This window comes from Lissotriton helveticus, assembly GCF_964261635.1.
Source record: "Lissotriton helveticus chromosome 1_1 unlocalized genomic scaffold, aLisHel1.1 SUPER_1_unloc_7, whole genome shotgun sequence".
NCBI classification, from domain to species: Eukaryota; Metazoa; Chordata; class Amphibia; order Caudata; family Salamandridae; genus Lissotriton; species Lissotriton helveticus.
The window spans coordinates 2,618,959-2,635,076 of NW_027611714.1; the positions used below are offsets into that span (position 1 = coordinate 2,618,959).

General features: G+C 44.3%; 1 protein-coding gene across 1 annotated transcript in view; it reads right to left on the minus strand.

Moving 5' to 3' along the window:
* Window positions 1-366: 366 nt before the first annotated feature.
* The window catches only part of LOC144806414 (uncharacterized), a 114,529-nt gene continuing 98,777 nt past the window's right edge, over window positions 367-16,118 (minus strand). Inside the window, exon 4 of the mRNA XM_078672775.1 lies at window positions 367-2,249. Coding sequence (XP_078528901.1) covers window positions 501-2,249 — 1,749 coding nt within the window. The 3' untranslated portion in view covers window positions 367-500. The remainder of the gene's footprint in view (window positions 2,250-16,118) is intronic.

The following is a 16,118-nucleotide window of genomic DNA, read 5'->3' on the forward strand; positions in this document are numbered from 1 at the left end:
GTGCACTTGAATGGCTTTTCCTCTGTGTGTGCTCTATGATGCTTTTTTAGGTTTGCTGATTCACAAAAGCTCTTACCACATTCGCTGGACTTATATGGTTTTTCCCCGCTATGCATTCTCTGATGTCTTTGTAGGTATGAGATTTGCCTAAAGCTCTTCACGCAATCACTGCACTTAAATGGCTTTTCCCCTGTGTGAGTTAGCTGATGAATCTTTATTGCTGAGGACTCTATAAAACTCTTGCCACAGTCACTGCAAAAATATGTTTTCCCCCATTATGTGTTCACTGATGTCTTTGTAGGTTTGATAATCGACTAAAGCTCTTTACACATTCACTGCACTTCAATGGTTTTTCCCCTGTGTGTGTTCACTGATGAATCATGAGATGTGAGGAATCACTAAATCTACTTCCACATTCATTGCACTTAAATGGTTTTTCCCCTGTGTGTGTTTGCTGATGGCTTTGTAGGTTTGATAATAGCCTAGAACTACTTCCATATTCACTGCTCTTGTATGTTTTTTCCCTTGTGATTTTTTTGCAGATGTCTTCGGAGATTTGATACTTGACTAAAGCTCTTCCCACATTCATTGCACTTGAATGGTTTTTCCCCTGTGTGTGTTCGTTGATGAACCATGAGATTTGAGGAACTACTAAATCTACTTCCACATTCACTGCAATTGTATGGTTTTTCCCCAGTGTGTATTCGCTGTTGTTTTTGGAGGTCTGCTAACCGACTGAATCTCTTCACACATTCACCGCAATGGTATGGTTTCTCCCCTGTGTGTGTTCGCTGATGTGTTTGGAGGTGTGAAAACCGACTGAAGCTTTTCACACATTCACTGCAATGGTATGGTTTTTCCCCTGTGTGTGTTCTCTGATGTCTTCGGAGGTCTGATAACTGACTGAAGCTCTTCACACATTCACTGCAATGGAATGGTTTTTCCCCTGTGTGTGTTCGCTGATGTCTTCGGAGATCTGCTAACTGACTGAAGCTCTTCACACATTCACTGCAATGGAATGGTTTTTCCCCTGTGTGTGTTTGCTGATGTGTTTGGAGGAGTGATAACCGACTGAAGCTTTTCACACATTCACTGCAATGGTATGGTTTTTCCCCAGTGTGTATTCGCTGATGTCTTTGGAGGTCTGATAACCGACTGAATCTCTTCACACATTCACCGCAATGGTATGGTTTCTCCCCTGTGTGTGTTCGCTGATGTGTTTGGAGGTGTGAAAACCGACTGAAGCTTTTCACACATTCACTGCAATGGTATGGTTTTTCCCCTGTGTGTGTTCGCTGATGTCTTCGGAGGTCTGCTAACTGACTGAAGCTCTTTACACATTCATTGCAATGGTATGGTTTTTCCCCAGTGTGTATTCGCTGATGTCTTTGGAGGTCTGCTAACCGACTGAATCTCTTCACACAATCACCGCAATGGTATGGTTTCTCCCCTGTGTGTGTTCGCTGATGTATTTGGAGGTGTGAAAACCGACTGAAGCTTTTCACACATTCACTGCAATGGTATGGTTTTTCCCCTGTGTGTGTTCGCTGATGTCTCCGGAGGTCTGTTAAATGACTAAAGCTCTTCACACATTCACTGCAATGGAATGGTTTTTCCCCTGTGTGTGTTTGCTGATGTGTTTGGAGGAGTGATAACCAACTGAAGCTCTTCACACATTCACTGCAATGGTATGGTTTTTCCCCTGTGTGTGTACGCTGATGTGTTTGGAGGTGTGATAACCGACGGAAGCTCTTCACACATTCACTGCAATCGTATGGTTTTTCCCCTGTATGTGTTTTATGATGTATTTGGAGATTTGATAATTGACTGAAGCTATTTACACATTCAGTGCATTGGTATGGCTTTTCCCCTGTGTGTGTTCGCTGATGTCTATGTAGGATTGATGATTGACTAAAGCTCTTCACACATTCAGTGCAATGGTATGGTTTTTCCCCTGTGTGTGTTCGCTGATGATATTTTAGGATTACTAACTGATTAAAGTTCTTCACACATTCAGTGCAATTGCACGATTTTTCTCCTGTGTGTGTTTGCTGATGGTTGTTTAGTAGTGATGACAAACTAAAGCTCTCGCTGTATGTGTATGATTCTTTTTTCTTGCTTAGTGTCTTTGGGATGGATATATATTTGTCTACATCACATGACTGTGTTTCCTGAAGGGACAACATGGTTGACAGACCACTAGCGTTATTCTCACATTCCATGCATGTGTGTGGTATTTTGGATGCTTGATTTCTGATTTAACAATAAAATACAAGACTCACTAAATACCTATCGCATCCATAATATAAGTAAGGGGTCTTTCTGGGTGATTGCGTCCTTACATTGGATAATGGCTTTGCGTGCTTGTGGGTAAAGATTCGTCTTCCTTCTGGTCGGTGCAAATTGGGACAATACTCTGTGCTTTGGAGAGCGGAAGCCCTCTTTTCTCTAGCCTTCAGTTGTTCGGCTCCACTTCGTTGTGCTTTTCCCTGGTTTCTGTGGTTTGGCTAGAAAGAGTTTACAATACACCTAGAGCACTGAATGGTGGTCTGTTGCCAGTTTAGATAGTGGAGCACTGCTCTAGCCATATCATGATGATGAAGCAACTTGTAATGTGTACAGCTACTCTGAAGAGGGTCCCAGGGTCAAGCACAGGTCTGTAGAGAAAGTAAAGCTGGTTGTTTCGAACATGGACAAATAGCAAAGTTTTCAATCTTTGTTTAACATTGTCATGTTGCCAAGAGCGCAAAGCTCAAGAGGGAGTTTGTTCCAAGCTATGGATCTCAAATAGTCATAAGACCTTCCTCCAACTCTCATTCCGACCTCATGGTCAAAGCTGGTGTTGGACGCTTGTTTATACAGGAGGTGGTTTGTCAGTGTTGTTGCCTTAATTCTGTAAAGGGCATTTCTTCATCCTGTGGTGTGGAAGAGTAGAGCTCAGACTTGTATTCACTGAATTGCCTTTGACTGTTTCTTCCTGGATCTGTCCTCTGTCTCTGATTTCACTGATGCTTTTTGAGCTCCTTATTTTTGACTATTTTTGCTGATTTGCTGTGTTATCTTCATTATTCATAATCAATCCGTGCATTTAGGCTTATTTTCTGTTGGATGTAAAGAAATAAAAAATTACTAAATGCAAATGTAATGGAATGTGAATACACAATATTTATCTGGCTGTAGAAGAAAGAAATCTCTGCTTTACCATATCTGAAACTTAACAAGGAATATTTCAACATACATGGATATTTCACTAAAAGTTCTGTTGAGCAGGTCACAGCTTATTTACTCATAAAAAGGCAGTGATTTACCATGGTTCACAGAGTAACTTACTAAAGAAAGAGCAGCCACTGAGCCCTCACATGCTACAAATCCAGTTTTAGTTAGATACACATGGAGTTTTAGCTAGATACTCATTTAAACAAGAACAGATTGTGAAAAAGAGAGGAAGCACAAAGCATTGCAGTTAGGTCAATTTCATGAAGTATCTACCAAAGGGTCCTCAGGACTGTCTTACTCATGGTGGCGGTCTGACTGACACCACGCTGGCGGTCTGACTACCATAATATGAGTGTGGTGGTCGAACTGCAACGAGACCTCCACCTCCACCTGAATCAAGTATCCTGCATCCGCGGTGGTCTGCAAACGGCCTGAATATACGTGCGGTACATATGCTGGCCCTGCTGAGCCTATTACAATCTGCATATCCACTGCCCGTTTCATGGTGGGGACACCACCTTGAAAAGGGCAGTAGACATGCAGGTAAAGGGGCCCTAGCAGGGCCTCCTGACAAGTCTGAGCCTAGGGTTGCATGTGGGGTGCACATGTTGTGCCTCCCCGGAACTGCACCCTTGTTCCTGCATGGTGTGGCATGCAAAACATGGTGCATGCCATACAGTGCAGGAACGTGCTGCAGGCCCTCTCAGGGTGGTGGTATGCTGTTTAGGATCTCCAATGGACCTAACACAGCCGCTGCCATGAGACTTCAGCTGCACCACCCGCCCTGGATTAATGTCATAATCCGGTGGGCGGGCTCAACAAGGGCTTGGCGATCTTCCTGGGAACACCATGGAGGTGGTCCCATTGGAAGCCCACCAGACTCGTAATCAGGCCTTAAGCCACCTTCAACACTTCCCCTCCTGGTTCAAGCATTCCTGGATCATTCTAACCTGGAAGACTGAAGCATTATCCTGAGTTGAGGTAGATTTTCTATCGGCATAATATATATCCATCTCCCTTAAACTAGTGCCTGATTCTGAATTGAATGGCAACTTAAACAAGCATTGGCATAGCCAATGGGTCTCACCAACGGGACCAAATAAGTGTTTAGCCATGCAGGAGAACAGGGTTTGGGGAGTGAATGGGTTTGCTTAGGCTTGCACTAATCTTTGAAGCTACCGTATGTGGGGTCGTACATGTACAAAACAAATCAACCACAAACAGAACCAAGCATATCCACACACATGCACATGCCTACACACTCATGCAAGTAGGCAGTGAAGAAGGAGCATGCAGGCACCTGATCTTGCACCTGATCTTGCATCCAGCATCTCTGTTTGTCGGCGGTCGGTCCTTGACATGATTCCGTGATACCAGGAGCCTTAAACAACTCAATCTTAGCCCACGGATAAGGATATGGACAAATCTTCAACTGCATAGATCTTGGCTCCTGGGAAATTATTTTTAGCCTATCTTTAGATGGTCAACTACTTTTCGTATTCATCGTCCGTTACCACTTTCCACTACCTGATGTGAATTCTAAATGTGGAGACAGCTATCTACTCTTCTCACATTTCCATCGCCATTTCCCTCTGCTTGAAGTGAAACATAACTGTGGAGATATCAACAGAAACCTCGTTTTAAATTTGTACTACCCTCATCACCTTTGGGACCATATTGTAACATAATATCTTATAGGATTACATTGCTTCATTTTTGAGAAATCAAATTCGCCTTGCTACGGTTACTACTACAATCCTCTACATCGTTTGCATCAATCAGCTTTTTGAAAGATTTCAAGAAGCCTTCTTTACCGACCGACTTATTACATCTACGCCACATTCATATCTGGGTCATTTACCCTATGAAATTTTAACAATAGACGGTCACCTGAAGAAGGCTCAAGAGCCGAAACGCGCGTAGTGGTGTCTACCGCTTTGCCTTCAACATTCTACACAGCTTCATGTCTATTGATTATGTACCTTTTCTAATGTAATTTTAACTGAATGTTGTATAACAAAAAATAATCACAAGAAAAGAAAACAAAATAGAAGAAAAAAGAAAAGTTTATATAAAAAGAGAAGAAAATATATGAAAACCTGCACCTTAACAGAAATAATATATGTATCATGTACAAATAAAGCCATATCTGAAATATCTAATGCTTATTGGTTTTGCATACAGTTGGACTTTATATATTATTTATATCTTGTTTAAATTATCTCTTGCTTCCACTTTAGATAACCATAAAATAACTTGCTTATTTTTGTCACTTGGCTATAGACCTTTCCTAACCCAATTTCTTCACTATGTATAGCAAGTGCAATAGTACTATATAGGGGTCCCCTATTTCCAAAATATTGGCACCTGATCTGCCAGCCAGAGTCTGTCCCCCGCTCCTCGTGTTGCCCAAGCAGAGCCCCCCACACACTGTACCAGATGCGTTAGGCACGTCTCTTTTATTATCCGGAGTGACTAAATCGATGATATCATGGATACTGTGACAGCAAGCACTATGGCACTGTTAATTGTAATGTTACTGATGAAAAATAATAAATAAAGTTGTTTTTTTACAAAGCACCTCTCTTTAAACCAAAAAAGTTACAAAAATATTTTTTTTTAAAAAGGTGACAACTGGGAAAAGATGTAGGTCCCCAGACAGTGGGTCTTGTTGCCTGGTTTAACAGAATGCCAGAGGTGTCCTAATTTTCAAGGGTGTAGGGCGGGGGTCACTGGACATGACAATCTGGCTTTTAGTGAGGGGTGGGGGGTTGTTGTGATGAGAAAGACAAGAATTGGCACGATTTTGTTCCAGCTTGACGTTTTTTGTTTTTTAAATGAATGTTGCAAATTGCTAAACTGGCAACCAGTGCCCATGCCGGGGAGAGATTGCCGTGCCAGGCACGTATTGGGAAGGCTTTTACAGCAACAGTGACAAATCTCGTGCCGAAACAAAGAGGCTCGGTCTCCCTTCAGGGAAGAAAGAGAGAGATTGGTCCTGCAGAAGAGTCAGCGATTTCTGACATCCCTTTTCTCAGTCCTTCCCCTCCCCCATCCTGCTCTTCAAAGGATCCGTTACTCCAACACTGATGCCCCTCGTGTATCGGCATGGCAGAAAAGCACTGGCAAAGCCGATAGGACCCGTCTTTTGGCTTTGCCAATGCTTTTTGCTGACTCTTTTCAGCTTTTTAACAAACATTGGTGTGCCGCGGGGAGCACCACATGGGCCACCACAAATGGGGAGGGGGGCAGAAATAAAAAAAATGCAGACCGCGGTAGGCATGTTTAACATGGACAAAGGAGGGGGGCGGGAGCAAAGGGTATGCGGACAGTGGGGGCTGCGGGAGCCTGGTGAACATGGACAATGGGAGGGGGAGGGGGGTTACCTCATGGGTTGCCGCAAGTGGGTAGGGGGCGGGAACAATGGAAATGCGGACAATGGGAGGGGGAATGGGAGCATTGTGAACATGACATGGAATGCAGCTGCCACCCTGCACTCCGCAGCTCGCTCACAAGAGAAAAACGCTGTGGGAGTGAACCTTTGGAGAAGAGGTGGGACATGCACCCGCCTTTGGCAATTTGCGTGCTTTCATTATTGAAAGACACACGCAAAGACCAATCCAATGTGTAGGAGGAGTCAGACCCACATGGAGAAGTTTAGAGAGCTCACAAGAAGAATCCCATAGAGCAGCACATTTGCGCTGCGCTAGGCTCGACCTAAAAAGTAAGACTTCAGTTCTTCCTAACGTATTTAAAGTTAAAATCTTCCTATAATGCTAGCTCTTGCTCCTTCTACAACACTTGTTGCAGACATAGGGCCTGATTTAGAGTTTATCGGACAAGTTATTTCCTCAAACATAACAGATTCCATCCGCTTTATTACAAATGCCACAGGATATAATGCACTTTTAATAGGTTGGACGGGATACCTGCCACATTTATGACAGAATAAACCATCCGCCTAAATATAAATCGGGCCCTTGGCAGACATTGTGTCTAGTTTCTTCTCAGTGTTGGAAAGCATCCATTGCATTAACGGCACAGTATTATCTCACCACTGCTGTGACTTGCAGTCATAAGGCCATTATGAACAGACTAAGTTGTGTGCCAGAATGCCTGCGAATAGTTTAGCAAGAAACGTTTTGGAGGGAGATGGGTCTGTATGATGAGCAGGACTAGGGGGTTTCCCAGGGCCTGTGAATAACCGTTATTACAGTTTCTCTCTTGGTGTCAGTGGGCTTGTCTGTGTCCCCAGATGAGTTGGTTACAGCTTATCTTATTTATGCACAAAGAGTTGGAGTTTTTAGGGCTAAGCAACTCTTTCAACAATGTCTGAAAACAAAACTAGTCAGATGATCGCTTCCAGGTGTACATGTTGTGCACATGTAGAATCACACACTAGTAACTGTACTGCATGCATGATTCACCTTGTCAGTTTGTGAGCAAACTGACAGACCCAAATCTGACTATTTCTGACACTGGAAACAGTTAGAGTTTCACTTCAACAAAATGCTGGAGTAACTCTCTTTCCGGGGTAGGAAGAGAAATGGATCACCCTCTAAACGTGGTGGCGAGTAGTGCTATACGGTTCATAGCACCATTTATCCGGGCAAAACTGGGGGAATGGTACAATGCACTGAGGAAATGGCATGTGATGACAATGTGACATGACATTCCCACTAAACCTGCTTTTACACTTTTTTTGGGCTGGCTGTTTTCAGTTTATCAAGGCCCAGGGTTTAGTTTCAATCCAAGAGATAGTGCAGGATTAGAGTAATTATAATGTCATACATTCCAACAAATGCCTTTACCACGTAACACCTTTACCACGTAACACCGTTACCACGCAAGTCTTTACCATGCATATACCTTGACCACGCATAAAGAAAGATTTACAAATGGCCCTGCCGGTAAAGGGTGGGTGCCCTTGAGCCCACCCAGGGCACCCACATGATCATTGTTGAGGGCCAGGGGGGTGTCCCAAAGCCCCGGTGATGCCAGCGGGAGCAAGTATTGTTCCTACCCATAGGGAGCAGCTTACAATCCTGTCCTCTACGGGCAGGAGCAATGTTTTCATGTGTTTCTCTGCCCGCTTCATAAGCAGTGCATTGTGGGGAGTGTAAGTTAGAGTTAGCCCAGGTAACTATAACTGCTCAGTTTCTATGGTTTTGAGTGTGTAAAATGTGAACCTAAGGAAAAAGGCCCTTGTAACCTTTGTTTTTTCCGTGTATTTCTAAGGTTTTTTATGCTATTTCCTACCTATATCGTCCCTGTAACTTTTGCTTTTTTCAGTGAAAATATCTATCTAGCTATCTCTCTCTCTTCGAGTCTCTATGGTTCGCAAGTAAACTTCCCCAAGGAACAAGGCTCTTTATGCCTTAATATCTTGGCGGGATAGTGTACTTGTTTGCAGCACCTACGGAGATCGCCGTTTCTCATAAAGTTTTCCAAACGTTTTGACATGGCCTAGAATATACAGGTACCTGTAATGCACCGGCAGCCTCTTGTAATTAGCTGTGTTTACATTCAGTCCTGGTAGGCACTGCCATGCTCCCCGATGGAACTTCCCGCCACTGAGGGGCTGATAATCATTTCTAACTCTAAAGCAGGTGTATTTCACGTGTAGATCAATATCCAACGCGTCTTTCCTCTTTCATACAGCATCCCTCTCGCAAATAACAAGGCTAGATGACGGCAGTAGCCAGTGTGTCACGGCTCCAAGTGAAAGGAAAGAAATGCCGTCTTTGGTCCCTGTTTGAACTGTGAAATACAGCAATAATTAGGGTTCCGTGGGCCCTGGTGCCACTGCACCTGCTGCACCAATGGAAGCTATGCCTCTAGTTTACGTGCTGTGTTTAAAAGTTGGAGTGGAGGATAAACAATTTGTGTTTGAGATAAAAATAATGATTTACAAGTACAGTTTTTACACTGAAAATGGTATCCTACTAATTGATTGTGAATACATAGAAAATTGAGTGTGTGCTAATGTAATTTACTGTAATCTACATTGATAAAGGCAGAAAGAGTGCTCCCACACAGAAATACACATACAAAGAGATGCACAGACCCACAAACACACACACCACACATGAACACACAGACACCTAACAACCCATAAACACATAAATACAAATAGAAAAACATAACACCCACAAACAGATATTCAAATAGATGCACACAAACATGCACACATAAGCAAACACACAGGCTAAAAGACACTCAGACACGTAAGCCAGCACACACATCATTGACACTAAAGTAAATTGGTAATAACGAGACACTGGCAGGCAGGAGCATATCTTGGGCAGTAAGATTGGAGGGGGTGAGCTGCAGATTTTCCATGAATGGAGACAGCATATATATAATGTTAAAACACATTATACGACAAGCAGGGTGCATGAGAGGGGCTAACGGGGCAATGGAAAGGAGACACATGCGGAGTGAGAGAAAACACGTTATTTTGTAAAACAACCAACATTGTTGAAGACTTTCAAAACAGAAAGGGAAAAGTGTGTGCGCGCGTCTGTGTCGGTGTGTAGATAAAAACTCCTGTCGAAATGCAACAGACATCTCACCATACCCGACTGTAAGCACCTGTGCCCAACTATTTAGCTAAAATACATTTACTAGTGAGATGTAACGCCCCAAATACCACGCCTGGGTGCTGTGCCCCTGCTGGCATGGCAGAGAATGACACCGGTTAGGGAATGAAGTAGAATTCCAAGTTCTAGGGTCTCTACAGCAGCACAGAAGATGGGAGCCTAACTTGTCCTAGTGCTCTGGGGGTGCCGTTCCCACTAAATCTTCAGCCCGATCTTGCATGGCCAGGGATTAGGGATAGCGACGCGATAGCTTACGACACAAAGTGGGTCGGTAACAGGTAGGAAGCTCTGATACCTGCTACTGTTTAGCCCACTGGGCAGACAAGATGACCATGTCCCAAGAGGGGTTGCTGCCCGCTAGATTAGTATTCAAGGATCACAGATATGATCACATCCGTCCACAACAGCCCCTCGTCAGAGATCACTGAACCACCTGAAAGGAAAGACGACCTGAGGCCACAATTTGATTACTGCGCTTTTTCTTTGGAGAGATGGCAAGGGAAGGATGGCAGTAGGAGCATGGCTGCAGCTTCGCCGCAGCCATCTATAGTACATCCACAGATACCGTGGTTTCACATGCAGGCCTGCTTAATCAACTGCAGATCCCTGCCAAAACATGCAGACGAGATTTGGCTCAATCTTGAAGCTAAGTCTTGGGATGCCATGTTTTTAACCGAAACTTGGTTAAAAGAAAGTTCCAACCCCTATGTAGGTCTGGCCATCTCAGATGGTTATAGTATGGTAACAGCTAATCATGCCGGTAACAGGCGAGGGTGGGCTAGCAGTAATTCTTAGAAAGGATTAGGACATCTTGTCAAAAGAAATTGAGTTGGCAGGATCTTTAGAGGCAATCTCCTTTAGTGTTAGATTCTCTCCTACTTCCTCTTATGCGGGCCTGTTCATATACAGACCCCCAGACTCCGTGCCCTCTCATTGGACGGAATTGTTTGATACGATTGCAGACTTACCTTAAAATACTCTAATTTCCTTTTTCTTGGGGCCTTCAATGTCCATATGGATAAGGTTAACTGTCCACAGGCCCTCCAACTGGCTGACACTCTCAACGGGCTAAATCTAGCACAAATGGTGATTGCACCTACCCACGCAGCCGGCCACACGTTGGATCTGATTTTCTCCAACGAACACACCATGAAAGTGCTAGATTATTTACCGATGACCTGGATGCATCACCCTCACTAGTTTAGTCTGCACTAATCAGTCCTGTCTGGATGCTGAAGAGAGAAGAAATTGGAGGAAGGTTACACCCAAGCGTATGGGTCTAGAATTACAGGAAACGCTCCCATTACTTATATGACATCCCAATCAAGATGCGTCTGCCTTTGATGATTGGATTATCTCAGCCCTTGATAAAGTAGCCCCCATAAAAACCTTGAAACCCGCTAGGAAAAAAACATCAGCTCCATGGTTTTCACTCGAACTCCACCTATGTAAGCGACTTGAGCGTCTATGACGGAAAAAGTATGACCTAGAGGCTAAGAACACATATAGAATAGCATTAAAAATATTCCACAGGCTAAACCGCAATACTCTGATGGAATTTTTCGCAGATCAAATAAAAGCCTCAACTCTTCAAGAGAAGTTTTTAAGATTGTGCAAGGATTTCTGAACCACAAGCCTTAAAGAGCACGATTGCCCCTTCAGCTAGTCTATGTGAAGAGTTAGCTCGTTTCTTCCAGGACAAAATTCAGACTATCTACTCTTCTTTCCCCAAGATAGTTCCAGCAAGTCTCTCAGTCAAGACGCTGCCTACGATCCAGCATGTGGAGAGCAGGTCGGAATTTCGGCCCTTTAGCCCAGAAGCCTCTATGCTGGAACTTTATAAACTTAAGTCCGGCTCATCGGCTGATCCCTGCCCACCTAGGTTTTATAAACTTCTTGCTTTCAGGCTGAACCCCCTCCTTAATTCTATCTGGAATTCTTCTCTGAAAGAAGGCATCTATCCTACAAGGTGGAAAACAGCTTTTGAACAACCAATTCTGAAGAAAGAAGATGCAGACCCAGCAGACATAAAGAATTTTAGACCTATTTCACTTCTCTCGGCACCGGCAAAACAACTGGCCAAATTCTTAGAGTTCCACAATCTTCTGCATGACTCTCAGTCGGGATTTAGGACTGAGACGGCCTTGCTTGAAGTGGCAGAAACTATAAGGGAAATGGTGGACCAGGGTAGCTGTGCGATGTTGGTGACGCTGGACTTGTCCGCAGCATTCGATACTGTGTCACACCAGATCCTCCTGGAAAGACTTGCACTCCTGGGAGTGTCGGGGACTACCTTAAGTTGGTTCCACTTCTTCTTGGAGGGACGGTCCCAAAAAGTGTTCCTACGACCACACGTGTCGTCTTCCAGCCCCTCAGTTTGTGGAATCCCGCAGGGCTCAGCCTTGAGCCCTACTCTCTTTAATGTATCTCTGGCCCCTTTAGCTCCAATCATTGAACAACTAGGGGTGAAGGTCATATGATATGCTGATGACACTCAGCTGTGTTCTCCTTCAGGGAACACTCAAAGGCTGTATTTATAAACTTTAAGCGGTGTATGTTGATAGCTGCATGAAGTCAAATGCAGATAAAACAGAGGTCATTTTTTTTAATCAATCCTCTCCTCCCAAGCCTGACCTTTGGTGGCCTTCAGAGCTAAATCCTCCACCTTCTTCGGCTACATCAGCTAGGAACCTTGGGTTTAGGTTTGATTCCAATCTAACTGGCAAATCTCAAATATGCCAGGTCTCTTCCACGTGTTTTTGGAAGTTGAAAGCCCATGAGAAGATTTTTACATCTTCTGCCGATGGAATGTAGAAGGTCAGTGGTCCATGCATTAGTCATCTCACAGCTGGACTATGCAAATAGTCTGTTCTTGGGAATGCCAGATTATCTAATCAGGAAACTGCAGACTATACAAAATGCGGCAGTCAGGCTAATTAGGAACGTGCCATTCTGCCACCATATCTCACCAGATCTCCGAAGCCTACATTGGCCGCCTGTCAAAAGACGAATTGAGTTTAAGGCGTTGACTGTGGCTTACAGAGCAATCAGAGGCTCTGGTCCACAATACCTTACGCAAAGACTTCGGAAATAGTATCAAACGAGGGTCCTACGGTCAAACCACCAGGAGTTACTGGTGACTCCGCATTTTAGGAAACTTGGACTGGTGGACGAGCTTTCTCTGTAAGAACAACCTTGCTATGGGATTCTATGCCAGAACATCTTCGGAAGGCCAAGTCGGAACGATTGTTCAGGAAAGCATTGAAAACATTTCTTAAGCCCACCTAATCACCTGGTCATGCCGCTGCTGCTGCTGTTCGTGCTGGGACACCTCCGTCGGAGGTAGCCGTGCGCTTTATAAACTGCATTAGTAATAATAATAATAATAATAATAACAGAGCTTTAACTATACACAAGGACAAAGCACAGAAGTTGCCATCACCAGCCATAGTTCCTCCTGAAGCCCTCGTGGTCCGTATTCAATGGGCGGGAAGCGCAGTGGGGGTGACAAGACGGAAACGAGGAACAGCAGTAAAGCTACGAGAGAGAGAGAAAGCCAGGAAGAGGAAGTGCGAGGGAAGGAAGAGAAAGGGCACCTGGAGAAGGAGAGACCCTTACATTTCCCTCCCGGCACATAAGCAAGTGGCCGGGGCACTGATCTCATCCAGGTTAGACTACTGCAATGAGCTTCACTTGTCTATCAACAAGACTGTAAAAGCCAAACTGCAGCTGGTCCAAAATGCGGCGGCAAGATTGATTCTTGATATTCCTAAATCTCAATCAGTTTTGGCAGAGACTCTGAAGCTCAATTGGCTACCTGTGACAAACCTGTTACCTTCAAACTTTATGCATTGTTCGCAAGGCACTGCATAACACTGGGCCTGGAGAAATTAAAGACATGTTTCAATGATATATTCCCTCCAGACAGCTTCAATACTCAAGTCAAAATCTTGTAATTGTTCCTAAATACCAAAAGGCAAGTTGGGGAGTCCAGAGCCTTTTCTGTAGCCATATTAAAGCTATGGAACTCTCTTCTCCGTTCCATCTCCAGTCTTCAGGCTCACACCCCATGCCATAAGGCCTTAAAACCTGACTTATTATTCTGTCATGGATGCTTTCGGGGCTTTAGAGCATGGAATTTCTATTTCCATCTTTTTTTCTTTGTTTAGGACTAACTGCTATCAGCGCCTTGACGCCTTTGGGCATTTGTTTGTGCTCTATAAATCCTTTTCAGTTCATACAACGTTAGAGAGACATCAAGCCATTGCGAAAGCCTTGCAAAAAAAGACATTGCCGAACAGACCAGTCTGACCCTTTTAAAAATCTATGGGGTCCGCTTCACTGGCCCGCTGAGATGGGTGCACCTCCGTGACCATCCAGCCATGTCAGGAACTTTGCTGTTCACATCGATGACTCCCTGCCATGCATATCATGCAGTCAAGGTCACAGCTGTTTGCTTCACCATCTTAAAATGGCTTGGGAATATCCTTTGGATGCTACCTAATGCCACCCAGAAAACTGTGGTCCATGCCCTTATCACCTCACGGCTGGACTATGGGAATGTCCTCTTTCTGGGCGCGAATAAGGCTGTAACCTGTAGACTGCAGCTGGAACAAAACTCTGCAGCTAGACTTCTTTGCAGAGTCCCTAGTTCCACTTCTATTTCTGGCCATCTCCGTGATCTGCAATGGCTCAGAGTGGAAAGCCGCATAAAATTCGGAGCTCTCAGCTACATGTTTACGATCAAATGGGGTTCCGTTCCACAATACTTGCAGCCTCTTGCTCAGCCTTACATCCCTACACGCCACCTTCGTTCTGCTACTCTTGAAAATTCTACGGTCCCGAGGTTCAATCTTGCTAGGATGGGTGGCCGGTCCTTTTCTGATCTTAGCCAAATGCTCTGGAACCCCCTCCCGATCGCTATTCACAATGAAACCATCTATACAAGCTTCCGCAAATCCTTAAAGACCTGGTTGTTTGACCAGTAATGTCTTTCATCACTACTCCTCTGTATTTTGCTTCGTCTAGGCGCGGGGAAACCCTTTTTGGGTAGCTGTTGCGCCTTACAAATTCAATAAATAATAATACTAATGATAATAAGGCGAACAGGAACATGGAAAAGTGAAGAGGGTGAACGAGGAACACCAGGAGAGCGGCAGGCGTAAACATTAGCTTGTTTTCTGGTCCCATTATCTTTTCTTCTTGCCCTTCAACAGAAGGGCAAGAAGAACAGATAAGGGGCCAGAAATGGCGGCAGTGTCGAAAATGTCAGTCTTATTAGGTGCAATAATGCACTTAAAAAGCATTGTGTGTTCAGAATGGGAGGATGTGTAAACTGAGCTCTCTTTGTGTTGTTGTTGCAGTTATTAGACTCATTTCAGTTATTGTTATTATTATTGTTAATGTATAATTATTATTGCGTACACTAGGTCTCGCAAGAAGAATCAAAGCAATAAGTGATTATCTATTCCTGGATACCACTGAAGGCTTCCAGGAGCACACAACAAACAATGCCCTGTCTCATGTCCCGGTGTGAGCAACACCCTTGGATAAACTGCAACAAAAGCAATGCAAGCAACATCCAAGCTAAGAGGCGATTCTAGCACCGTTGTGAGTGGGTAAATGTCTTTGTCAAATCGGTACATGCATCCCCTACATTTGCCCGAATTGCACCCGTTGTGTGAAAGCACTGGATAGTGCTAGCGCAGTACAGTATCTTGCAGGGACTGAAGAATGCATGGCTCAGCAGTCTGTCTGCAAAAACCCTGAAGAGGCATGCATGACTCAGTAATCAGAGCACAAGTGTATCTGAAGAATGCATGGCTCAGCAGTCTGTCTGTAAAAACCCTGAAGAGGCATGCATGACGCAGCAATCAGAGCACAAGTGTATCTGAAGAATGCATGGCTCAGCAGTCTGTCTGCAAAAACCCTAAAGAGGCATTCATGATTCAGCAATCAGAGCACAGATATATCTGAAGGATGCATGGCTCAGCAGTCTGTCTGCAAAAACCCTAAAGAGGCCTGCATGATGCAGCAATCAGAGCACAAATACATCTGAAGGATGCATGGCTCAGCACTCTGTGTGCAAAAACCCTTATGAGGAATGCATGACTCAGCAATCAGAGCACAAGTGTATCTGACGAATGCATGGCTCAGCAGCCTGTCTGTAAAAACCCTTAAGAGGCATGCATGACACAGCAATCAGAGCACAAATATATCTGAAGAAAGCATGGCTCAGCAGCCTGTCTGCAAAAACCCTTAAGACGCATGCATGACTCAGGAATCAGAGCACAAATATAT